General features: G+C 38.2%; 1 protein-coding gene across 4 annotated transcripts in view; it reads left to right on the forward strand.

Moving 5' to 3' along the window:
• EGF (epidermal growth factor) overlaps positions 1-27,012 on the forward strand; it is a 92,358-nt gene that overhangs the window by 60,320 nt on the left and 5,026 nt on the right. For 2 of the 4 annotated variants that reach the window (XM_081064345.1, XM_081064347.1), the window contains 9 exons: positions 2,372-2,539; positions 3,231-3,380; positions 6,123-6,239; positions 10,268-10,384; positions 11,095-11,220; positions 14,394-14,516; positions 16,381-16,525; positions 20,723-20,890; positions 24,243-24,360. In XM_081064345.1, the coding sequence (XP_080920471.1) occupies positions 2,372-2,539; positions 3,231-3,380; positions 6,123-6,239; positions 10,268-10,384; positions 11,095-11,220; positions 14,394-14,516; positions 16,381-16,525; positions 20,723-20,890; positions 24,243-24,360 (1,232 nt within the window). Of the gene's footprint in view, positions 1-2,371; positions 2,540-3,230; positions 3,381-6,122; positions 6,240-10,267; positions 10,385-11,076; positions 11,221-14,393; positions 14,517-16,380; positions 16,526-20,722; positions 20,891-24,242; positions 24,361-27,012 lie in introns of all 4 variants that reach the window. The other 2 variants (XM_081064344.1, XM_081064346.1) reach the window with 2 other exon arrangements.

Consider the following 27,012-nt stretch of genomic DNA (forward strand, 5'->3'; position numbering starts at 1 on the left):
GATTGGTTGGGAAGATGAAACATGCATGGTTTCTTTCTTTTAAAAGAAGCTAACAAACTGATAATCTGTATAAAATATTTATTTTGCCCATTCTCTTTGGTTTTAGAGGTAATGAATTTCTAGATTTGTAATATACATTAACTAGATCAAGATAGCTATAACTGAATAATTTACATACTGCCTAGTTTCTTTAAAAATTAAAGAGATGTTTCATAAGAAATGATAAGCTTGTGTACAATTATAAACTTTATTCATCCACGCACTTAACAGATATTTATTGAATCATTATAGGAAGTAGAGAAATAGTAGAGAGTTCAACAAATATGGTACCTGTGAAGTCATGGGGTCTAGTGGGGGAGACATACATTAGTAAAAGATATGTCTCCCAAATAAATGTAAAACTGTAGCTTTGATATATGAGGGTGTAAAGGGATTTGAAAATTTCTAAGAAGAATATTGACAGACAATATTCTGAACCCCAAATCATAGCGCATATATATATATATATATATATATATATATATATATATATATATATATATATTTAAACAATTTGTACTGCTATTGTAATCTGTGACTAATGGAACTTCCCATTAAAGGCCATTATCAAATAATTGAAAATTAAAATGTCTAAATAACGATTCCCATCACTACAGTGCCATCTACAGGCATGTAAGTGGTGGCTTCTCAATTGCCAGTTCAGGATTTTTAATTTAAAAGTTGAAGAAATTTATTCTTAATTTTAAATGCAAGTGTGACTCTTCTAAGACAAAAAAATAAGAAGGATTATGTCTGGTGTGGAGTATTTGTTAAAAAACTATAGCTAATTCGGACATATGCTAACTACCACATGGATAGATCCAGAGGACATTATGCTAAGTGAAATAAGAGAGTCACCAAAGATAAATATTGTATGATTCCACTTATTTGAGGTATCTAGAATAGTCAAATTCACAGAAACATTAGGTAGAATGGGGTTTGTCAGGGACTTGGGGAGGAGAAAATGAGAAGTTGTTTAATAGATAACGAGTTTTAGTTTACAAGATAAAAAGTTCTGGAATTTGGTTGCACAACAGTGTGAATGAACTTAACACTACTGAACTGTACACAGGTTAAGATGGTCAATATTATGTTACATGTTTTTTACCAAAATGAAAAAGAAACCAATAGCTTTATTAAAAATTCCCTTGCTGCATTTATGGCTTTAATTTTGGACAAAGGGCTAGAGGTCAAAATAAGTCTTAATGGCCTTGGTCAGTAACTACGGGTGGAGACTCAGTCATCCGGATAAATCGTTTGAGTTTGCTTCCAGGAGAGGGAGGTATTCATTCTAATACACCAAATCTATTGCTCATTCGCAAAAAGACGGCCTGGGAAATGTGACTGGACATCATTAAAGCTTTTAAACTTGGGCCTCCTTAGCTTTCGCCTCTAATCACTTGAGATGGTCTGATACAACATTTCCCCACTTACTCAATGCTGGAATATCTTATCAGAGCAGTTTCAGTGGCCTGGAGAGGTGGGTTTAGTTGAGGTGGGGTCTGAAGGGCCCACCTAGGGGTTGATAGCCATAAAAATGGAGGCAGCAGATAATAAAGGACTTTCAAAAAATTTGGCTAAAAATGGAAGGGAGACAAAAAGAAGCTAGAGAGCATCAAGGGGATGAGGAAATTAAGATGGGAGAGACCTGAGGATAGTCATTGGTTAAGGGAAAGAAATTAGTAAAATGAAGAAAGTTAAGATGTAAACGAAAGGGGTAGTTGATTGAACAAGGGCCTAGAGAAGGCAGGCAAGACAACACCAGGAGCACAGGCCAATGGATTAATATTAGATAAGAGGCGAGATAGGAAAGGAGATGGGTGTCCAATGCAGGGAAATGTGTGGATAGACATGGGAATTTGAGGAGACTGTTACTCGGTTACCTTAAATTTTTAAAGATCCTTACAACAACCTGTGAATTTAGTGTACTACTTATTACTGCCATTCAAAAGATAAAGAACCAAAGGCAGAGAGGGATAAGATAACTTACTCAAGTTCAGTCTATAAATAGTGGCAGAATCACTGAACACTGAAACTTTCCCACCAGGCCTCCTTCCCCTTGGTGCCGTTATGTCCATCAACTTGCATTCTCGTTTTCCAAATCCTGAGCTTCCCTAGGGTGTCATATCACCAGGCTCCCTTTCTAAGAAGAGGTTACCCCACCATGTGGTTTCTCCTTGATGCATCTGTAGGTTGTGGCTCGTACCTTGCTTAGCAGTTATAGTCAAGAATTGCTTTAGTGCAGGGATTGTGCATATGTTTAAAGCCTTGTCCTTTAAAAAATATTCATGGCAAAGACAAGATGTATGTCATGTATTGGAACTGCTTCCAGGTCGACCGTTTGCTGTGGCTGTGTTTGGGGATAACGTGTGGTTCTCTGACTGGACTGTGCCATCGGTAATAAGGGTGAACAAGAGGACTGGCAAAAATAGGGTACGTCTCCGAGGCAGCATGCTGAAGCCCTCATCACTGGTTGTAGTTCATCCATTGGCAAAACCAGGTACACTGGACATGTTACACAGTCTTTCTTTGGCTGGAATCTGCAACTCTTTTAATTGTTTGATGGTAGAGGAGGAGGGAAAAGGGGGAGATATTGCAGTTCTCACTAATCTGGGTAGATGTTAAGATTTCCTGAGATTTGGATTTCATTTAAACTAAGAAAATCTGGCAGTGAATCTGGGCTTTATTCCTCCAATCTCATTTCCCCTCCCCCTCCTGAACACTTTCTACTTACCTATCTGCTCTGTTTAAAAGACTTTTTGGTTAAAAGCACTAAGGGTGTGGGTGGGGGAAGGGTTATTTAGACACCTGCAATGGAAGCTTCTAGCTACACTGGGGCCTTTCTCCACTCCCTCAGAGTGCCAGGGAGTAAGCAAAGAGAAAAAGCATCGAGTGTCCTACAGTAACTCTTTTTTCTGAATTGCCCTGTGTCAGTTTGACTGGATCATGAGTTAGGAAGTAGGAATCTCATCTGCCTAAAGTGCTGGTTATACTCAATAGGTACGCAGGAAGTAATAACATTCTGAGCTTACCTTAGTGGCTCCTTATAGGGACCATCTGAAATAGCTCTTGATGTAGGCTCCATTTAGATACACTGCGTTTCTCTCCCCCGAAGCTGTACACTGATTTGCATCAGTGGCCCCCTTTTGATCTCCAAGCCCATATGTGAATGCACCTCTTTTCCCTCCTAGGAGCAGATCCCTGCTTATATCAAAATGGAGGCTGTGAACATATTTGCAAAGAGAAGTTTGGAACTGTTCAGTGTTTGTGTCGTGAAGGTTTTGTGAAAGCCCCAGATGGGAAAATGTGTCTGGCTCTAAATGGCCATCAGATATCAGCAGGTAATATAATAAATTATGTGGCTAAATTATCTTACCTTGGCTCAGGAATGTAGTTCTATCCTGCATTGAACCCTGTGCTTTTGCTGATTTTTAATATTTTGTATAAATAAAAGCTCCCCTGATTTTAGGGATGCCAAGTGTTGGTTTTTTTTAAATTCCTCTGGTGAGTTTAGTTTCCTTATTAAAGACTAAATTCAATTGACCTCCCCTAGTTGTAAAATTAGTGCATGAAAGATAATTTTCAAAGTCTAGTCTTCCAGTCCCCTATTTATGGTTGAGTAGCCCAACCTTAGAAATAAATGCCAGATTTTGCCTCCTCAGATAATGTTCAGAGACATTTTATTTACAAGTTTTGTAGCCTTATTGTTAGCGGTAGTCATATACAAACCCCTACTACATGACTAGTTTTAATGTGGAAGGCAAGGTCCTTTCTAAAAACTAACGTTAAAATATCAAACAAGTGTGGGGAATTCAGCCTGAGAAGACCTTGATCATGTTTTTAAAAACTAACTATGACTTTGAGGATGAGTGGATCAAGTTTAATGTAAAGTCAGTAGCCCTGACTTGCTTCCCTTGAATGTGTATCTAAACAATTATGGTATATTTGGATTCATCTCTGGATATCTTTATACCAAAGACAATTTAAATTTTATTAAGAATGTTTTTAAAAAATTCATATGTATCTGATAAGTGTGGTATAAGATAGATGACAGATTGACAGCAAATAAATGGATTAATCTATCCATGGATTGGAACTGGGTATTTTGGATTTTCAGAACTTTCTATGAATTGTTTCCTTAGGACAACAGCTCTCCATCTTCTTGGTTTCAGGTCCCCTTTACACTCTTAAGAATGATTGAGAACCCCAAAGAGTTTTTGTTCATGTAGGCTATAGCTTTCAATATTTATGATACTAGAAATTAAAACTAAAAACTTCTAAAATTATGTCTATTAAAATTAGTAATACTCTGTTATATATAAACATAACATATTTTTATGGAAGTAAATGAAATAATTATATTTTCCAAAACAAAAAATATGTAGTAAGAAGAATTGCATTGGTTTACCTTTATATCTTGACTGTCTGATTTAATAGAGGGTAGCTAGATTCTCATATCTGCTTGTATGTTAAATCTGTTGCTGTGTTGTTTTGGTTGAAACATATGAAGGAAACCTGGCCTCACAGACATACAGTTGATAAAAGGAGGAATATTTAATAGCTTTTTCAGATTCCCGTTTTTGTATTTCTTCTTTAGGTACTATATCAGGATTAGACAATTGGTAGTTTCTTAGAGCTTAGTTGCAATGTGGAATCTGAAGCCATATCAATGCACTGTTTGTCTTCTGATGCATTAAAATCCAAGGGTCTATTTTGTACTTTGAGTGGATCTTTCACCTTGCACGATTTTGTAGCATTATGTTTTGTTCATTTGAAAATATTGATTGACTGAGTCATACAGGTCTTTCAAATGTCACATTAATATACAAAAAAATCACATTAATTAATTATTATAATCAGACTCACCAGAAAAGTCTTTGAGTATTGGGATTTTGTTAGCCTCATAGTAGTGGAAAAAATTTTCCAGAATTCTAGTTTTCACTCAAAAGCTCGAATTTTATCATTGGCAACAAGTACTATGAGTTGTTTTCCTTGAAGTGACAGGCTCACTTTATTCATTTTTCAAAAAACGCTTGCCAAATCCTCAAGTGTTAATAACACAGTTTCTTAGTCATTCTTTCAAATAAAAATCATGTGAAAAGAAAGACTGCAGTTCACAACGCAAAGAGTGTAGAAATGCTTTTCCTCCAGACAACCATCATAATTAATATCAGCATTTTATGTGTACTTCCCATTTCATTATACTATTAAGAGCCAAATATTCCATGGTTGTGATTTTAAAAAAATTAATTCTTACTCTTCATTATGGATTTTATTAAGTGAAATGGAGTCTGTGTGTGTGTGTGTGTGTGTGTGTGTGTGTGTGTGTGTGTGTGTGTGTGTGTGTGTGAAGAGCATGACCACTAGTAGAGTTTGGTGCCATGGCCTTGATTCCTGCTAAGGCACTGCACCCATCATTGCTTTTGCCCATCAGTATCAATGTAGACACAGTGAAAAAGGCAAATAACTTTGATGTTATTTGCCTTTTATGAAAACAGTTGTTATCTTATGGACTCCATACAATAGGACCCCAGGGATCCATGGACCACACTTAGAGAACACACATTGCTCCCACGTCTGAGGAGTTGCATAGGTCTCAGGCCTATGTTAAATTATGGCTTGTTTATGCTCCTCCACATTTCTAAATACAAGTAAAATCAGGCTAAAATAAGTGTTTAAAGTATCCTAAAGGAAAAAAAGTATGTATGAAAGGCAGGAGATCTCAGTAATTTTCCCTTGTAATGGAAGGCTGTGATTGTGAGCTGATAATATTCATAAGGATTTTGGTATTCTACTCTTACTGTTTTTTGCAGGTACCTAAAAAAATCCTGTCTTCCTTTCCCACTGGCTCCCCCCACTCTCAACCATCAACTTACACAGAGTGAAGCTGGGAGGGTGTGGTAGAGCAGGCGAGGTTACCCTGAACCAGCGTGACTCTCAGTCACCCCAATAGTTCCCCTGAATCTTCGTACTATAAGAATGAGTCTGAACTCACAACCAACAAAGAGCCACAAATACAAATTAAATAAAACTTTTCTTGAATCATAAAAGATAAATTAACTATGTCTGTTGACCTTCAACAGGTAGTGAAACAGATCTAAGTCAAGTAACGCCATTGGACATCTTATCCAGCAGTCAAGTGTTTGAGGATAACATTACAGAATCTCAACATATGCTAGTGGCCGAAATCATGGTATCAGGTATGAATAATGAGTTCTCCAGTATAGTTTTGTGTCCAACAATTTCCATCCTACCAATTAGAAATTCTGAATTATCTCTCTAACTTAATGTTGGCTAAAGCTACACAAAGCTATTGAAGCCAAACTTTGGACTCCAACTTTGGTTCTTCTTCTCTTCTGAACTGCGTGCCGAGGAAGATGGCTCCATATTAGACTGGACATGAACTTTACTCACTGAGACTCTTTGGACTGAATCTTCCTGGAAGAAATCTAACTTGGAAACAAAGGTGAAAGATAGGACAGAACAGATTGGAGTGTATTCCCTCCACACCTATTATTTTTGGTATTTGACCCATCTAATAATACTTCCAGTAGTGTAAAAGTAGACAGTAATTGATAAGCAAATATAGGTTGTTTGCTTCAGCTGTTCCAGGAAGCCCCAAAACAGCAAATGTTAGGTTTTTTTCCTTTCTTTATGGCACATAAAACCCTGTTTCCCCAACAATCAGACCTAGCCGGACCATCAGCTCTAATGCATCTTCTGGAGCAAAATTAATATAAGTCCCAGTATTATATTATATTATGTTATATTATATTATATTATATTATATTATATTATATTATATTATATTATATTATATTATATTATATTATCTGGTCTTATATTATCTGGTCTTATATTATCTGGTCTTATATTATAGTAAAATAAGATTGGGTCTTATATTAATTTTTGCTCCAAAAGACGCATTAGAGCTGATGGTCTGTCTAAGTCTTATTTTGGGGGAAACACGGTATCACCAAAATGCTGTTATTTGTTCAGTATGTAACAACTTTAGGGAACCTAATTCTTTTATGTTTTATATTCACTCATGAGGCCAGTGGTTTTCAAACTGGGTTTAGTTCAGCCCTAGGTCTTCTGCAAACTCTACCCCTTCTTCACTCAAAGTCTCTGCCCTTCAATTAGTGCAACTATACTCTGAAACATTTTATTTATTTATGTTTCTGAGTAAGATTTTCACCAAAGTGTAACTAAAAATAAGTTTGAAAACTCCACAGTAGTACATTACATACACTTAACAAAGTGCTCGTCCAAATTTTGTGATCTACAGACTACTTTGACAATGTATGCGTCCTTGGACCGCTTACCCCTCCTTATAAAAACTTATCAGTGTGATTTTTGATAAAATAAAAGAAGTGGATATTTTGAGTAATGATAATTTGTATGGAGCTTTAGTATTTATCGTGTTGATCCTATCATAACACATCATTTTACAGATTTGAAAACTGAAACTAAGATATATTGTTAGTGACTTGACCAAAGATTTTTCAAAATTATGACCAAATAATTAATTTTGTGAAGAAAAGAAGTACTGGAAAACATTGTCACATTAGGAATATTATTCATTTAATGACTATTTATTTGCCAAACACCGTGCTAAGTGCTGGGGATACAGTGGTGAGCTAAATAAAACCCCAGTCTCCAAGGTCACCCTTTGATGTGGAGACAAACAGTATTATGGAATAAAACAATATAAATAAATATTAGTAGTACAGAGAAACTTTCAAAGTCATTAGGGATCCCTAGACATTCATAAAGACTAATGTTTGGGAGACTCAAAGACCAACATGAATGACAGATAGTAAATTAGGCACATGGGTCAGATGGGGGAGTGTTGAAATGGCCAAAATTTGGAATACATATATAATAGGCTGTGTTTGGCTTCATACCTGGAGACTATACTCTGCTGTGTGCAGAATAGACAGAATTGATTGCCTTGGTGAAAATTACCTCATGTTTTTATACCTGAATTTTGTTCTATTTTGTCTTTGCCTGTAAAGTAGCAGTTCTACCTGTGTTAGGCTAAAGGGTCTTACTTCTATTTTGTAGTAAGATTTCATTTCAACAAAATATCTATACTAAAAAGAGTTTGAAAACTCTTTTGTATTTTAGGTCAATATATTCTTATTCCCTAAAGGTACACAGACATATAGCAAGTAAGTCTGTGTACAATATGGCAAAGAGATTCAATCATAAAAAGTTTCATTGTCAAATTCATTAATAAAATAAAAAATTCTTACTGTGGCCTATTGGGCCTTAGATGAACTAGCCCTTACACACCTCACCAACCTAAATTTGTGCCCTTCTGTGGCACAAATTTTGTGCCCTTCCTCCCTTTCTATGGCCTGGTTCAGTTACCCTGGCCTTACCTGTAACAAGCAGGTATTATGTTCTTGACCTAATGCTCTTTCTAATCCCTTCAAATACTGCAAATTCTTCAGATCTCAACTTCATATGCTCTTGCTCAGAAAACCTTTCTTAGTCTCCTGACTAGGTGAGGTGAAAACTACTTCAGCTGTTCTCTTAGAACTAGGTATTGTTTCGTGATAGTGCTTATCACACCTATATTTCAATAATTAATTTTGCAAGAAAGCAGAGCCCTTGTCTATATTTTCTACCACTGTATTTTTGGCCCTCATTAGGATATGGCATGTAGTAGGTACTTTTGATTATAATTAATTTTACTAACAGGCCCCAGAATTTTTTCTGGTGTGATAAGGTTAATTATGATTCAAGCTGTCACAGCATTCTTCTCCTTATTTCGATACGCATAATATTTTATAATTCTCAAAGGATTTTTTAAAAATCCCTTTCTTCTTCAACATTCATGTGGACAAAAATTGTCAACCTGTATTTTAGAGAAGAGGAGTGTGAAGCCCAGCATTCCTTCTTTCCAGAGCTAGTTTGTGGCAGAAAGAACTTTGGCTATCACCCATCCCTTCAACAACTGCATATGCACGCTTTTCATTATGCAAAGCTGCCTTGGATTTTGCAAGTTACCAAATAAATCCTAAGTCATATTCCAATTTAAGATTTAAGTGATTTTAAATGTCTTGAGTGATTGGATATTATCCACCACACACTCTGAGCAGCATTGTGATTTGGGAGCTTGCCCTCCATATAGATGCTGGAAAAATGGGTCATCGATTAGTCTGGAGTTATCCATCGCCAAGAGTCCTGAGTGACAGATGACTAAGCAAACCTGAAAGGCATGTTTTCCCATAAGAGAAATCTCACTCAAAGTACTAAGCAAATTAAACACAGTTCCCCAATGTCTGCATTCACATGGCACTGAACCCGAATTAGATCATTTAACTTCCTTTAATTTATGGGAAAGTTTGAAGGGCTTCTTGACCTCTTCTCTACTCATATGAGCAATCTTACTATTGAATAGACAGATGACAGTTTACAGCCTACTGTGGTATGTCAGATCTCCCCAACTCTAAAAGAGAGGAGGCATTTGGAAAATGGTTATATACATAAGGAGTTAAAGGGGGGAAAAAATAAAAACTTGCTCATGTTTATGATTCAGCATACAATTCTGTCCCCTGGGGCATTTGCATTTCAGTGGAGTATGAAATGAAATGATCCATTTACAGCATTTAGTTTGTATGGTTCATGACTTTGTAAAAGTGCCTTGAGGTTTGCAAGTCACTGCATAAATCTTGATAATAAACATGCATTGTGACATACATATTCTATTATATGAAACATAATTTTAGTTAATTGATAATAAATCTTTATGATTGAATCTCTTTGCTATGTTGGTACATAGAGCTACTTGCTATATATTATCCTGTGTGTCTGTGTGATAAAAATAGATTGACCCCTTTTATATGTCATAATGCTTGGAAATTCTCAAATAAGCAACAAACCTTTTGAAATTTGAGTCCATTTACTCTTAGCGATTTTAAAATTCAATTTTTAAATGCTTTTAACAACTGTAGATAAGGCCACACAGGGCTGTTCAAACTCCAAACAGTTCTTTAAAACTAAAGATTTGTTGAGTACGTGTAAATGAAAACATATGGCTTGCGGATCCTTTAATATCGACATAGCTTACAGATCAATAGTGTTTCTATTTGGAGGTTAACCTGTCCCAAAACTTGGGAAGAGAAGTGCTGGAATGCTCTGTAGAACCAAGAACATTAACACCCATTTTCTCCTCTGAGGTCTGGAAATAATCTGATGGGGTTCTCACTGTTTGCAGATGACGATGACTGTGGTCCTGAGGGATGTGGAATATACTCTCAATGTGTGTCAGAGGGAGAAGTTGCTATGTGTCAGTGTTTGAGAGGATTTGCTGGGGATGGAAAAGTATGTTCTGGTAAGAGCAAAGGCCAATACACATAACTGTGGAAAACAGTGAACCAGAAACATTCTCTCAGATCATATGGGTTCAAAATCTCTAGGATTTATATAATCGGCAGGATTGAATAAATTATTTGGTATTAGTTAGAAAGCTTATGGATGACATGTATGGTAAATATGAAACATATAATGTGTCGTTACATTACTTTGAATTTATATTAAAATTATGTGATATAAGCAGTTGCCATTAAGGAGAAGAATGTATCATCAATTTCAGAAGTGTGAATTTGAGTTTAAGTCAAATTTATAAATTCAACAATTCCAATAAAAAAACAACTCCCCCCCCACAAAAAAAAGCTTAGGTCATAAGTTTTAGTTTGATAAAATAGGTTGTGATGAATAGCTTTCTATTTTATATTGATAGCCTCAAACTTTTAAGTAGTGATAACTGTAAAAATCTCAATTCTTATGGTCTGACAAACTTGGGGTCTTATGGTCTGAAACTCTGGCAAAAAGTGATTTATTTACACCTACTTAGCTAATCAGACATGTGAGAAATATGTAAACACTGATTCAGATATGAACTTTATGTCCACAACACAGGGTTTGCATTGCATTTGCAGTCTCTGTAAGTGGCTGAATGATCATATATAAGATTATACTTATGTTTTCCTCGTTTATACCAGGATTGCTTATATATTTCATTAGCTCATCATTTGCCCGCAGATATAGATGAATGTGAGATGAGTGTCACAGTTTGCCCACACCCCTCCTCCAAGTGCATCAATACTGAAGGCAGCTATGTCTGCCAGTGCTCTGAAGGCTACCAAGGAGATGGGACTCACTGTCTTGGTAAGACGATGTGTGCCAAGGTGGGTGGGTTGAGGCAGGCCTCGGAGAATCACGAAATGCTCTGGGTGTGGTGGGCCAAGAAAAGACATGTACATTAACATGGGGTGATGTACATGTTACGACTAAAAGAGGAGTTGTGTGACTTGTTTAAACTGATATATTTCAGTTCTTGGTGCATAGTCAAGTTTGTGCCCTTGTGCTATTCTTGTACTAGTCAGCATTAAGACCCTGCAGAAGTTATTTACCCCTCTGCCTTTCTAATTCTTTCTCTGTGGCTGAATGACACCAATGCCTCATCAATATTCCCTACCTTGAGCCATCATGGGGGGAATTGAACAACATTTTCTTTGTCACTGAATTTGGCACTTGAGCTGTGGTGCTCTGTAGAGCTGATGTAGGTTTTACTGTGTGTGTGTGGAAAGGAAAGGAGGTGTGGTGCTGTGAAAGGTCTCCTCGTGTGGCTCTTGATAAGTTCAATAGATGAAAGATTCAAGCCACTGACAAGTTAGATACAAAGAAAGAATGATTAAGACCTGTTTCATAATCACCATCCTCTGCCAAGGCCTGGGTGTGGCTTGCTGGGTGGGAGTTCACTTAGTAGATGTCTTGTCCCATTCCAGGTGTCAGTAACATAGTATCACCTCACAAGTGAAGACCTGCCTGAAGCTATTGTAGCCCAGAGAAGTGGTTATCTGAAGTTTTACAGGGCTTTAAAATGTCTCTGTCAGTATTTTCTTTTCCTTCTGAAAACATAAAATTCTTTTCACAGTGAGAGGCAGATGCCCTGATAAGATACTAAAATTGTACTGCTTTCTCCTACATGTTGAGGTTAAAGATGAAATATCAGTCATAACTACCAATTTTCTGGATCTGGTCGGTTTAAATCAGACCTTTATCAGATTAGTTTTGTGGAGTCCACAGACATCTGTAAATGCTCTTTTTAAGCACATAGTTGGCTGTCAGTCAGGAAAATGTCATTGCTCTAATTAAGCAGGCTCGTAGATAATTTAGACAAACAGGCTCTATATTTAATTTACTTTGAAGAGAAAGAAAGGCATACTTTCTTGGATGTTTAAACTCATTAGACCCTGGATTTTCACTCTGTTACTAAACTACCTCCTCCCAGTAGCAAACATGCCATGGGGTATCATGACTCAGCCTGCCCCATGGTAGCAGGGAACTTGTTCCTGTCCTCACCCCCTCCCCCTCCATCTCCATTTTCCTCTTCCTCTCTCTCCTTCCCTCCCTCTCCATATATATAAAAGTGCTGCTGTTATTTTTATTGTTAAGAGCCGTTGTATTTCTTGGCCAAGAGTATGTCTTTGTTTTTGTTTCTTGCAAAAGCTCTCTCTCATCCTCAAGGTGATAGTTCATAGAGATTAAAATAGGAAGTCAGTAAAACAAACAAAAAACCAAAAACTCAGTTTGAACCATTCAGGATAGCAATTCAATGTGACAAATATTTAATTGGTCTCTGTTAGTGCAAAGGCACAGTACTAGGAATTATGAGGAATAGCAAGATGGTGAAGGCAGTCCTTGCTTGCAAGGAGAATATGATCTAAAAGAAACACAGCTATGGTAAGTGGTGAAGAAAGATATGCATCATAAGAGAAGTAAAAGCTACAGTGGAAGTTCAGAACTGGAAGAAATATCTGTTTGAGGTAGTGGGGAAGACTTCATGGAGGAAGTACCATTTTGGATGGACCTTGGGGCATGAGTAAGTTTTTATATGGTGGAACTATGAAAGGATAGAGAATAGTCTAATTGAGCATTACGAGTAAGTGTTAGGTTGTGTGTGAGGGAAAACAGAAACTGAGGCTGGTAAGATGGTATCTTAGTCTGTTGTATAGACTGGGTAGCCTAAACAACAGACATTATTTTTCTCACAGTTCTGGAGGCTATATGTCCCAGATCAAGGTACTGGCTTATTTGGTTCCTGGTGAGGACTCTCTTCCTGGCTTACAGACGGCTGCCTTCTTGCTACATATACACATAGACTTTCCTCTGTGGCTTGGGGGATGGGGGGGAGAGAGAGAGAGAGAGAGAGAGAGAGAGAGAGAGAACAAGAGAGATATCTGGTGTCTCTTCCTCTTAAAATGACACCAATCCTATTGGGTCAGAGCCCCTCTCTTCTGACTTCATTTAACTGTAATTACTTTCTTATAGGCCCTTTCTCCAAATATAGTTATATTGGGGGTTAGAGAGTCAACATATGAATTTTGGGGGATACAATTCAGTCCACAACAGGTGGGTTGGATTACATTTGTGGAAGACTGGAATCTGAGGGTCAGTCATTGGGGTTTTCCTTCTCTAGAAATATAGAAACACCCCTGTCAAATAGAAATATATGTCAGTCCCATATGTAATTTCAAATTTTCTAGTAGCCACATTGGAAAAAGTAAAAAGAAACAGGTGAGATTAATTTTCATAATATTTTATTTATTCCAATATATCCAAAATATTAACATTTTAATATATTAAAATCTGGTGTGGATTTTACACTTAGAACACATCTCAGTGTGGACTAGCTCATAGAGCAGTGGCTGTCACACTGGGCAGCACAGCTGGAGGCAACAGAGAGCCGCTGGCAGCGTTGGAGTGAGGTGGGGCAATGATGGGTGACATGGTTCAGGAAGATTAATCTGGCTCTGGTGTTTAGGAGTGCGTGGAGGCAAGTGGGATGCAGGAGATGTAACAAGGCTAATCTTATAGTGTAAAATTGAAGAGAGGAGGGAGCTAACTCTTAGGGTGGTGCTAACTGAGGAAGAAAAAGGGGGTAGTTCGGAAAAAAGTGATGAGCTAGTTTATGTTTATATTCAAAAGGCAAAAATGTTTTCTTTGTTATGATCTGAGCTTCTAAATGTTTGTCTAGAGATAGTTCATCAATCTCCAATTTTCTCACTTTGCTGCTTGTGTTGGGAAGTTTTCTTTCCTCCCAAGCTGTCAGGAGTTTACCTGACTGGGTATGCAGCCATCGAACCCAGTTCATCTATGTCACCAACACTCATGATAAAACTTTTGGATCTAAAAATTTGTGGAGCTCTGAGAACATACAGCATGACAGAAGTTGAAGTGGCTCCCCTTCTAGGATGTTGGGTTTTCCAATTGTATGACCCTATTTTCTCCTCTACACCCCCATTTTTCTTTTCCTTACCCCCCTTTCTTTCTGGCAGATATTGATGAGTGCCAATTGGGCATGCACACCTGTGGGGAAAATGTCACGTGTACAAATACAGAGGGAAACTACACCTGCATGTGTGCTGGCAGCCTGTCTGAACCTGGACGGATGTGCCTTGGTATGTTGCTGGGTAATCTAGAACCATGTGGAAAAGCTTGATTCCAGAAAATTCTGTACCCCAGTGTATTTGCAGTAGTGAGTTTAGAAATCATTCGGTTCAATCAGGATGGAGAGTTTGCATTCCTGATTAAGTTGATGCTGGGTTTGAGATGTGAAACGGTCCAATTTTTTAAAAATTTAATAATATCTGCTATAAATCCTGTTTTATTACTCACAATTCAGTAAAGGTGGGAACACAGGTGGTTCTCCTTAACTATGCAGGTAATGTCTTGATTTGTAATGTTGATTTCTTGGGCTGCTGGGAAAACTCTGCAGAGCTAGACAGGTTGGGGAGGGTGTCTGGACTTTTAGCATTTTGAAACACTTTAAAATATTACTTTAAAAAGTTGGTATTTCTTGATCTGATTTAGAACTCCAGCTCTTTTTTCTTTCTATTTAAATGTTCCTAATGGTTGACTCCTGCTTCCTGAACCCTCTCTCCATAATGCAGTATCTTCTCACCATCAGCAACCCAGTAGGGGACTGGCTTCATTGACTCGGGACACCAGAATCTGGGGCTTTTCTCTGCTACTGCAGGCTATTTACTTCTGAAAGCAGAAAACATCCTAATAAAGGAAAATTCTGTGCTTGCTTGTGTCTCTGTTTTTTTAACACATTATTTTCTCAAATAATTTGCTCTTCTTAAAGATATTGAAAACCTGCTAATATTTATATAGTCAGCTACACACCCTAATGTTCCTCTTTTAAAGGGTAGTGAACCGTTTAATGAAAGGGATTTTACCACTATGGCATTTCCTGTGTATGGTAACATATCTTTTCTGTCAACGTGACTCGTCTTGTCTTTGAGGGTTCCCTTGAAAGTTAAATAGTTTTTTAGAAGATATCACTGTGCAGGAGAAATTTTTGAGACTTCCATGACACTGGGGGGAATAGACTGTGTATTGCTGGGTGGTTTATAAGCCATAAAGATATACTGTGGTTCAGTGAGATCCTCTTAAAGCTAGCTGTCATTTCACAGTTAGTGTGTGTTTGTGGATGACAGATGTGCTTTTATAATGAGATCAGTGACTCGGCATTCATTCGGTGTCTTAGGATTGACCATTCTCTTATTTGCCTCCAATATGTTTTATGTCAAATAATACTGAACCTAAAGAAAGAATGGCTTGCTTCATGGTGAATAACATGAAGTCTGGTTAGGAAAGTGAAACTACTGTTGCTTTGACAGTTCTACTGTCATTAAAAGATACCAAATCACAAATTGTTCACAGAAACTAGTTCCTGATATTGATACAGGTTTCCCCTGATATCCAAAAGTAGAGCGTTCCTACGAAATCTTTCATAAGCTGAAATGGCGTAAAAGTGAAGGAGCAGTTACTGCTATTAATTTATATGGAAAATTTTTTTGAGTGTTCCCAGACCTAAAAATATAACCTACCAAATATGCTTGATTACGTCCAGTTTTACACTAAGTGCAGCACCCTCACAAGCTCTCTTCGGCTTTTCTGATACCTTAGCACACATCTTGCTAACAGAAGCACAAAATAAATGGAGATGAAGCACAGGTGCTCTCAGACTGTTCAAAGCTATGGCAGCTTGACGCTGAGGTGCTGAGTGTGGTTCCTGGGGAAGGAGCTTGGTGGGGCCACTCTCACTGCTGGAGTGCTGCTGCAAATGCTGAACACTGTTTCCACTTTTCACCTTTTTTTTGTAAAAGCGAAAATCCTCTGGTTTTGTTTGAGTTAGCGAAAATGAGCATTAATGTAGGTCTTTCGTAAAGTGAGCTTTTGAAAAGCAGGGAATACCTATACCCGAAAGACCCTGATTGCTTCAGAAAGTAAAAGTAACATCTTTGATTGTTTTAGACTCGACTGCCCCCTCTCATCACAGGGAGGATGGCCGCCATTCTGTGAGAAACAGTTATCCAGAATGTCCCCCGTCCCATGCCGGGTACTGCCTCCATGACGGAGTGTGTATGTACATTGAAGCCGTGGACAACTATGCATGCAAGTAAGTCTAGCTGTCCTGACAGTATAGCGATGCGACATGGCATCCCATTACTTTCAACAAATTGGCAAAATTTATATTAAGGAAATGTTTCTATAATTAGGCTTCTCCTTAGGGAAAAATGTAATTATACATATATAAATTGTGTGTGTGTATTGCATCCTGTCTGCATATCGTCTCCCACCCCCACCCCTTGTAGCTGCTGCCAGTGGTAAATAGAAATTTAAGGAATTGGTCATTTTTCTCTTTTATTTAAGTAACTTGATGTTGCTACTGGTACAGTGTGGGGATTAAACTTCTCACTCTGGTTGAAAAGCTTAGGTTTGTGAAAGAATTCCTTGAAACGTTAGTGTATTTTCTGCCAAACAGATGGAGACCATCCACGATATGTTTCTGAATATATGAAGTGTTGTGTATATTCACACTGGACTTCTTGTCTTCAATTCTCAAAACTAATATACATATGTTTTTTTCTTAATTTTCTGATAGTTGACATTTGTATTTTGTTGTTTAGTGACTGCTGGATGCAGCCACTGCTGCTTTTTGCTCTTTTTTGTTGTTATTGTTTGTTTCCATGATGATTTCACGTGGGCAGTGTCCACTTGAAAAGTAGGTTCAAGGAAGCCCTGAAACCATGAGGCCCTCCTGCTGTCCTCACTCAGAACGCCTTCCCCTTGGAGTCTTTCATAAAACGACACTCCCATGTCTAGTTCTGCATCAAATTTACTTTTTCTTACTTTTATATTTTGAAGGCAATATGAGGGAATTTAATAGGCCGCCTATGGCTAGACTTCTGACTCACCTGACAGTTTTCTCTGTGCCTGAGGAAGGAGTGATAAAATATTCTGATCCTCATGAATAGACGCTATAAGCTTAAATGCTTTTATTATTTTTATCAATGGTAATCAGCATAGTCTAAATTATTAGAAAAAATAAGTTATAATCTGTGACAAACTGTATGGCTTTGCATTACAAATTATGTCAGCCTGACAAAAATAATGAAAATGTTTATGAATATTAGCAAAAATGATTCAGTTCTAATAGACATCTACTTTCATATTCATATTTGCATGCTATAATTTTCTAACCTAAGATAAATCTAGTACTAGTTATCCTTGATTTTGATAATAAGAATCAAATTGTTTAACCTGTTCGTGGGTTCTTATTATCCCAAATAATGAAATTATGAAAACAAATGTCCTAGTTTATTAGGTCACTGCTTGTTTTTCTCTAATACTTTAACTTTGGATTATAAAAGACTTTATGATAATATGAAGAGTACTGCAGGGTTACATACGGGGTTTCCCCGAAAATAAGACCTAGCCGGCTAATCAGCACTAATGTGTCTTTTGGAGCAAAAATTAATATAAGACTCGGTCTTATTTTACTATGATATAAGACCCAGTCTTCTATTCTATTCTATTCTATTCTATTCTATTCTATTCTATTCTATTCTATTCTATTCTGTAATATAATTATATGTCATATAATTATATAAGTTATATAATTATATAAGACTGGGTCTCATATTAATTTTTGCTCCAAAAGACGCATTAGAGCTGATTGTCCAGCTAGGTCTTATTTTGGGGGAAACATGGTACTACAATTAATACCTTATTTTTATTTGGACCTGATAGTGTCAATTTATTAAATGATTTATGAACTCTTTAGCAGACTACTTTTCTTTCTGTAATTAAATCCTGATGAAAATATCATAGTCAAAAAAAAAAAAAAAAAAAAAAAAAAGAAAATATCATAGTCCTCTGACAATGTTTTAAACGTGGGATACTACAAAATGACAAACTGGAGGTAACACTCAAATTTAAGGACCTTTAATCAAAAGCAATTGAAAATATCTCCAGAGTTCCCATTAGTCTGGGTCATAACTTTATTTTTGAATTTAATAAACATGTGGTTTAATCAAACATTCAACACTTGCCTCCTCTGATGACCTCACCTTGCATTTTTTAAATTCCATAATAACACATCTCCAGGGAGCTTACCAGTCCAACTTTAATTAGAAACACTTCATAGGCATCATTCCACGCAGAGTGCTCCCAATGTTGCAAGCAGGTTTATAAAGGGTGCTCTTCCTTCCTTGCCTGGAGGCAGTGGATGCTGCCCTCTGAAACAGGGACTGCTGCTGCCCAGGGATGCAGGGATGTTAGGACTGGAGTCTCCATGCTGAGGACCTTCCCTCCAGGATCCCTGGATTGGCAATTCTCAGAAGATTCCAAACCTTCTGAGCTCAAAAGAGGCCCTCACTCACCCTGGTTTAGCTTTGAACCAACCCACACCTTCCTGGGCACGTCTTCTCCAGACCACAATCCCCCAGCATTCGTGCTGTGAAATGTTTCATGAAAAAAGGGTCGTGTGGTCAAATCATTTTGAAAAAGGCTGCACACTCTAGTGTTCAATTCTTGATTCATGGTACACCACACTATGTGATAAAGACTTGTTGACCTTTATTCAGTCCGGAATTTCTTGAAATTATTGGACCATAGAAACTGAAACATATTTGTCCAGGGAATCTTTTGTTTGATTTAACAGAAGAACTCATTAATAACCCAAAGAACTAGTAGTATGTGGCCCACCCTTGTGAATTTGTGAACTCACATAGGCTCTGATTTGCCCACCTGCCTTGGCCTCCGGGACTCTTGCCATGTGATCGTTATATTCCTCAAGATCCTAAAATCTCTGAGAGGTGTGGTTCATTAATATCCAACAATTTAAAAATGCCCACTAGGCATTGATAGTAAATGTCTATAACCAAAGATAGCTAGCATTAGAACCGTATCCAGAAAATCCTGGAATCACTTGATAGTCCTTTATGCTGCCTACCTCCAGATATTCCATCTCTTGCATGGTCAGTTCTAGAAGAATAACTTTTCAGAGATGCATGTTGCTTAAAACCCTTTTTGGAAGCAGCCCATTGTCGCAGTAAGAACACAGGCTTTGAAATCAGGGAACCATTTGAGCAGAACCTGCCATTCATGAGCTATGTGACCTAGAACAAATTGTGTAACCCCTTTGAGCCTCACTTTTCTCCTCTGTAAAATGGGAATATGTCATCGAAAATAAAATGAGTAAAAGTGCCCCACACAGTATCGGATGAATAAATTGCTTAACAAATGCTAGATCCTTCCCCACCTATCTCTGACTCTCCAGAGCTCCTATAAGCAAGTCAAAGTAGAACTATGGCAGAATCTACATCTTCTGGAGTTTCATCTAAAGCTTTTCCCATGCTGTCTCTTCCCACCATAGGGACTGGTATCAGTCTCTGTGTATTCACTCCTTCAAGTCCTTTTGGAATAAGGTGGGGCCGTGAATAAATGGATAGTTGATCGAGGGCCAAATGGGAGAGATTCCTAACAAGTGGGCATTACAAAATATTTAATAGGATTTTTAAAAAGATTTATGCTCTTGTGAAGAATTATAAACTACAGTTTTTCTACCCAAGATCCCGATAGTTTCTAGAAGCATGCTTCCCAGTAGATGGCAGCATTGTTTCATTTATTTTCATCTAAAGATTCACAATGTTGGCTCTAGTAATTCTAGTAACAATTTCACTAATGAAGCAGCAGGATGTTTGGCGGTGAATGCCTCTTTTTTCCTTCATTTAGTTTTTCTCCCTTGAAGAAAGTAGGCAGATGCTGAGAGCTTTTCTCTTGGGCCTGTGATGATTAAAAAAAAAAAAGAAAAGAAAAGAAGAAATGTTTCCTCCATAGACTAGGCTTTCTTTTTCACATTATTTTATAGCCTGGTCTCAAGCGAAGGACTCTGCTTTCAAATTCTTCCTTCCTTTGAATTTAGATTTCATTGCAATCTGACCAAACATTTGTTCAAAAACTCTCTTGGCTCTTAGGGCAGAGTTGCTTTGTGTTGGTCTTAAAAGTAGCTCCTCAGGATTTTAGCCTAAGAGTGATTGATCTTTAATCAATGTTCTGCAATGCCTTACAGAGGCAGCATGCAAATAATCCCCCATCAATCCCAGGGCAAACAGACAAAAGGGGAAGTCCATGCAGCATTAACTTGTAAAGCAGAGTGCTTTCAGCTGACCCCTAATGGATTTTCCATGTGCTTCCAAAAAGCTGAGTCTGGAAATGCAGAGGTTGAGGAAGCGGCTGGATATTGAGTCTGAAACATATAGGCGTTTTGGGCCAGGGCTTACAGCTGACCTCTGTTTGTGTGTTGTCACAGCTGTGTCTTCGGCTACGTTGGAGAGCGATGTCAGCACCGAGACTTGAAATGGTGGGAACTGCGCCATGCTGGCCACGGCCGGCAGTGGAACATCACCGTGGTGGCTGTCTGCATGGTGGTGCTTGTCCTGCTGTTGCTCCTCGGGCTGTGGGGCGCTCACTACTACAGGTGATGCTTTCTTCCCAGTGGCGCTTTCAGCCTCTTTCTAGCCCCTCCCAGGAGAACCCTGCCTCCTTCAGAGGAATTTCTTCTACACCCTTACTACATGTAAGAAGCGGAGTAGCAGTTAAAGGAAACAACAAATGGGGCAGGATTCTTGTGTTCTAAAACATCAATAGTTTTCCTCTTCTTGTTCCATTCCAGTCTTTGTGCACACACCCCTGTAGTGGATGGGATTATTTAATAATGCATTTTTGTACTCCGCTTTTTTTCTTCACCCACTTACCATCACCTGCTCTTTCCCCATAGCCTGCATAACGGTCATTTTTTTCATGATTGCCCTCCATTGGGTGGATTTCCCACAAAGTATTAACGTTTGATCAAGAAAAATCAGTCTCTTCCCCAACTTTGAAGGAAGTTTCTGGTCCTTGGATTTTGTTGTTTTCAGTAATTTCAAGTTAAAAGTTAGAAACCGTGGAACAATATTTATACATTTAATTTTGTAAAAAATTAACACTATGTTAGGGTGAAGGTATAAGCATCACACTACTCATTTTCCATTTTCTTAAAAAGTAGGACAGCATCCTCCACCCTCCTTAATATTGAAAGACATTTTATGTACTGCTACAGTTTGTGCCGTACAAAATCAGTGAGTCATAACTCTTTGGGAGAAAGGAACTTTATTGAATTATCTAATTTGATCTCATCATTTTACGGCCAAAGAACCTAAGACCCACTTAACTAATAGGTTCAATTCTCTGGGAATATATGGAATACCTACCACCATCTGCTGGTAAAAATCCAACCACACTTACTAGTTCTACACAACCACCCAGGTGGCAACTGAGTGGTTTTATGTATTATGGAGGACTCAATATATCATCCAGCATCTAAAACCCTGCTATATCCTAGTGTAGTGGTTAAGAGCACAGGCTCTATAATCGTACTGCATAGGTTCAAATCCCAGTTCATGTTTAAATAACATCAGGCATGTCATCTATTATATTCATTAATTTCTTCTGCTATAAAACAGAGACAAGAGTAGTACTAAAAAGTTATTGGGAGATTAATAGAGTTAATCTAAATAAAGAGTTTAGTGTATGTCTGGCATATAGCACTTTATAGACGCTATCTGTTGTTATTATTATGATTTTCCATGAACTGTAATCTTCCCCCAAAGAGTCACTTGTTCCAAACCCTTTTCCATCTGGAGACACAAGATTCTCAGGCACAACTTGAAATTTTAATTCAGAGGTCCATCAATAACCATTGTATTAATACTTTGTAGCCTGATATTCAATCAATATCTTGGATGTCTGTAGAAAAAATGTTGAATAATCAATGCTTCATCTCATTAGACAGAATGCTAAAAGAAAAGTAAATGCTTGGCAAATAGTGTAGAAAAAAATGGAACAAGAAACTTAAGTTTATGTGTGCCATAATTAGTAAGCATTTTTTTCTTACTCTATGCACTGTGGAATAGTAAGTATGTTTTATGTTCTGTTGATGTTCTTCAGAACTCTGGGTTGAATGCCAAAAGCCAATTGCTGGCTTTTTGACTTAGAATTCAAAGACCAGCTCAGCTGAAAGATGACTGTAGATTTTATACACAAATAAGTATGTCTTTAGCCTCTGACACTCATATGCATAAAATCAAAATTGATAAGAACTACTTCTTCAAAAAGAAAACTCATCACAATCCTGTTTTTCTTGTTGCTGAAATGCACCAGAGTTGTGAGGTTCTTTCTGAACAAACCTACGGTTATTTACTGAGCAGTTCTGGTCAGTGGAGCTGCTTACCCCACCACAAATTTTCAACTGTGAGTTTTGACTGTATTTGTACTGTAACTGTATCAATTCTGATAAGATAAAATTAAAACTGCCAGTCCAAATATTGCCATGTCACTAAAGTATGCCAATATATACAGCTCTAGCATTGAGTTTTTAAGTTAGGCATGTGAAGTGACTTTTTTTTAAAGAGATAGAATCATTTATTCCTTCCTTTGTATCAGCTCTTGCCTGTTTTGTCAAGATTGTTTGACACTATTTGTCTTGTATATCTCTCAAAATATTACTGTTTGTGGAATTAAATAATTGTTAAGATATTGTAATATTATTACTTCATAAATCTAGATTTCTTGGAATGACCCACTAGTTGGAAAATCAAGATGAAGTAGTCTGTTACAAAGTGTAACTTTGCAACTTTGGAACTGATTATATTAGCCTCTTGCTTCAATTTTTCCTTGATACCTTTCACTAAAAATAATAATAACCCACACCATTTCCTGCTATTAGCCATTACATTGAATTCACACCTCCTGAGACCGGGCTTTCACAGCAGCCCCTGCTTCTATTGCAGCCTACTGGACAGAGGTTTGCCCTCCTAGAGAGAAGTGGGCTGCTGTGGGCCCAAGACAGCAGTGCTGTTTTGGAATTTGGCTGGTGATTTTCACCACCATGCTTCCTTTGTTGCCTTCCCTATTTGGCTGCTCCGTACATTATGTACCTGTCTCTCTTCCTCTAGAGGCCAATGCTTTGAGCACGGGGATCCCACCTTAATAACTAGATCTCCCTGCCTTTCACTGTTCCCCTCTAGTGCATGACACCATGCGTTATATAGACTTTGTGCTTAATGTTTGTTAAACAAATAAGTGTTTATAAAACTGGATTTGGAGTCAGGAGACCTAGTCTATTTCCTGGTGTGGCAGCTGTGTGACAGTGTGCTCTTGGGTCTTCCACTCCTTGCGTTCTTGCCTGTAATGCCTGTGAACAGGATTGCAGAGGGCCAGTAGAACAAGCCGAGGCATTGCGTCATTATAACTCAGCTCCTGGTCTACCCCTGCTAGGTATGCGTCTTGGGTGAGTCACTGCCATCTTGCAGCCCCAGGGGCTTCACTTGTAAATGTAGCTAATATAGGGTGTGTCACACAATTGCTGTTGTACTGTTTCCATAGACTCTCATCCCCACCAAACACTAAGTCCATTAGGGTGAGATTTTGTTGTTGTTTTTCTATTGCTCTATCCCCAGTATTAGGACAGTGCCTGGGATATAGTTAGTACTCGATAGATACGCCCATGAATGAATGCATGGCTCCCCACTCCCTCACTTGTGTCCCCACCCTACCCGCCTCTCATCTCACCGAACTTTGGGAAAAATGAAACATTATCTGGAAAGTTCTATAGAAAATATGCCTAAAAAACCAAACTTATGTTTCTGGTTTTTAAAAATATTTCTTCTCTCCTGTGCATTTTAAGTACTTAATTTCAATAGCAAACATAATTGTCCCTGATCATCACTGAGTGGGTTACTGTTTTCTTTTGTTTTGAGATTATCTCCCTTTTTTTTTTTTTTTTACTGCAGGACTCACAAGCTACCATCAAAAAATCCAAAGAACCCTTATGAAGAGTCGAGCAGAGATGTGAGCGTTAGTAGTCCTGCAGACAGAGAGGCTGCGATGTCCTCCTGCCCCCAACCTTGGGTAATGTGACCAAAGTACATTAAGCAAGAAATTGGCCTTATGTTAATCCCAGTTCATTTTTTTCTCGTGCTTCACTGACTTCAGAGACACTGAAATCTGTTATAGCTTTCAGCTGGTGTTAATGTTAGTCAACACCACAATAACTGGGGCAGTCCTGGGTGGATGGTGGGGGTAGGGGAACTATGCCCTAAATTAATGAGGCAGGCTAAAATAGTGCCAAAATATAATGGCACAAGACATTTATGGAATCTTTTTTTCTATTATGTAGTTTCTTCTTGTAATTTAGATTTTAATATGCATGCGAAAAGTCTCCCAATTTTTAGGTGATTCCCCTTCAGATGGGTGTCTTAAAAACCCAAGATTATGCTCCCAATCTTCATATTTCTTTTCTCAGAAACATGTTAAGTCCCTAAACTTCAGCAGCAAAATAGTTGCCATATTAGCAAATAAAAATACAGAACACCTAGTTAAATTCATACTAATACTGAAAGTTCTAATTTAAATTCAAATTTAACCGTGTGTCCTGTATTTTACCAGGCAACCCTGCGTACTCTAGTTCAAAATGCTTCATAGCTCACCCGTTTAGGAATTGGTGCTAGAACACTAGAGGGCAGACTTGGGACGGGCTAAACTCTTGAAACTTGGAAGTTTTGTTTCCAGAAACTTGTCAGAGATGACTGGTTCTCTGTGTGCTGTTGGTGTTATTTGTGGGATATATTGTGGGAGAGGCTAGAATATATGGTAGGTCCATGGGGAATTTAAACCTGTGGGCAAACAGGGAAAAGATTATTAGGGTGAGGTCCTGGATGGGGAAAGGCAACATCATTTCATCCATTCCCCAACCTCCACTTCATGTGCATTCCCAGAGAATAGCTTTCCTGTAGCTATGCTTTTGATTAAGAAGGAATCATCTGTCGCTGCCTGTTATAGGTATTCGGCATATACTTATTTTGGGGTTGAACCTGAATATGGAAATACAATAAGCAATGTGAATTCTGGCCTTACCTCCCACCAACCGGCTGTCTAATTTTCAGCAAGTCACTTAACCCTTGTTTCCTCTCAGGACACCAAGGAATTTGGATTAGATGAACTCTAAGATTCCTTCTGTCTCTGGAGATTCCACAAGGGTGTGATTCTGGGTGGGCGAAGCTATAGGACGTCCTCAGTTCTTGGAGGCCTCATGACTTCGTGGACTTCTAAATGATCCACATAGCGCTTGCCAGTCTATACGGCATTTCATTCAGGTTTTGGGTAGCAGGTTTATTTAATTCCTCTTACTTAAATCTTGGGAGAGAAGAAGACACACAGTCTGCGTGTATCTAGGTTTTTAAAAAAATCAAAAACACTTGCCGCTGTCATGAGCAACTTGTTGGCTCAGAGCTGTGTTCAGCAGACTGGGGCTGCCGAGCTCAGCCCTCCTCACTGTCATAACTGATGCCGACACCAACTGCTATGGCAGATATCAGTGAGAGCGGGAGAGAGCTGAGTACCCAAACTAAAAGGAGAAGCAGCAGAAACAAATCTGGTTCCATCAGCTGCCATCAACATCTCAGCCCAGAATTCAAGGACCTATGTTTTCTTCTGACAGAGAGACATGTGGTTGGAAAATTTACAGTGCAGAGGACTGCATTTGGACTTAAGCCAAAAATAATGGGCACCTACCCTTAAACAGTGGGTCATGTATTGATTTTGCAAAATGTTGCTGTAGGGACACCATTATTGAGAAGGATGGTGATTTGTGCTGTGAAGAAAAAGAAAGTGAGAACACGTGTTCAGGGGATCCACCCTTCCAGGGCCAACACTCCTCTCCCCAATCGACTCCACTCATCATCCTCTTCTACACTTCCCTCAAAGAGAAATATGAGCACATTTTCTCCATTCCCTTTTCCTCATTGTATTTCTGAGTTACGGGCTCCTTCCTACCTGGGGCTGCGGGGGCAGGAGGGCAGTAATTTCTGAACCAATGGAGTATGATTAGCCAAAACCTTGGGCAGTCCCTCCTCTGAGTCACTGATCAGCAAGGAAGGACTTCAAACTCCATCCTTTATCCTGGAGCATGGAGTAAATTCTTTTCTTTCCTTTTATCATTGATTTATTTTAATATCTAATTCATCTGGTGTGAATGTGAGCTAGTGAACTCTGGTCAGCCTGCATTGCCAAGTGCCTGATCAATTATGGATAATACAAATAATGACAAAAATAACCATTTTGTTGACCAAAAGGAAATGCTGTTTTCTGGGCCTGCCTTTAGAATTCCAGTTTCCAAACTGTTCAACCATGAAAAAGCATTTGGGGGAATCCTTGCAAATAGTAGTTGCACTATTAGTGACTATTACCCATGAATAACTCCAAATTACTCAGAACTCGGTAGCATGTTTAAATGAATCTTATTAACTGAACACACACAAACACATTTGAAAAATTGAAGCATGTACATAGATGAGATATTGTTTTTCTGGCCTATTGGCAATGCTTACAACACTTAGGGAATTCTTGGATTGCTTAAAGTAAAACAGAAGACCCCCTAGATCCATGATCCAAAAGTTGGGATTCTAGAATCAATAGATGCTTTTGCCTTCCATAGGATGACTCTGAAGTTGTAGACTTTGATTTCACGTATGTTGAGATAATTTATGAATCACAACAACGTCC

Source organism: Rhinolophus hipposideros, assembly GCF_964194185.1.
Source record: "Rhinolophus hipposideros genome assembly, chromosome: 1".
Lineage (NCBI taxonomy): Eukaryota > Metazoa > Chordata > Mammalia > Chiroptera > Rhinolophidae > Rhinolophus > Rhinolophus hipposideros.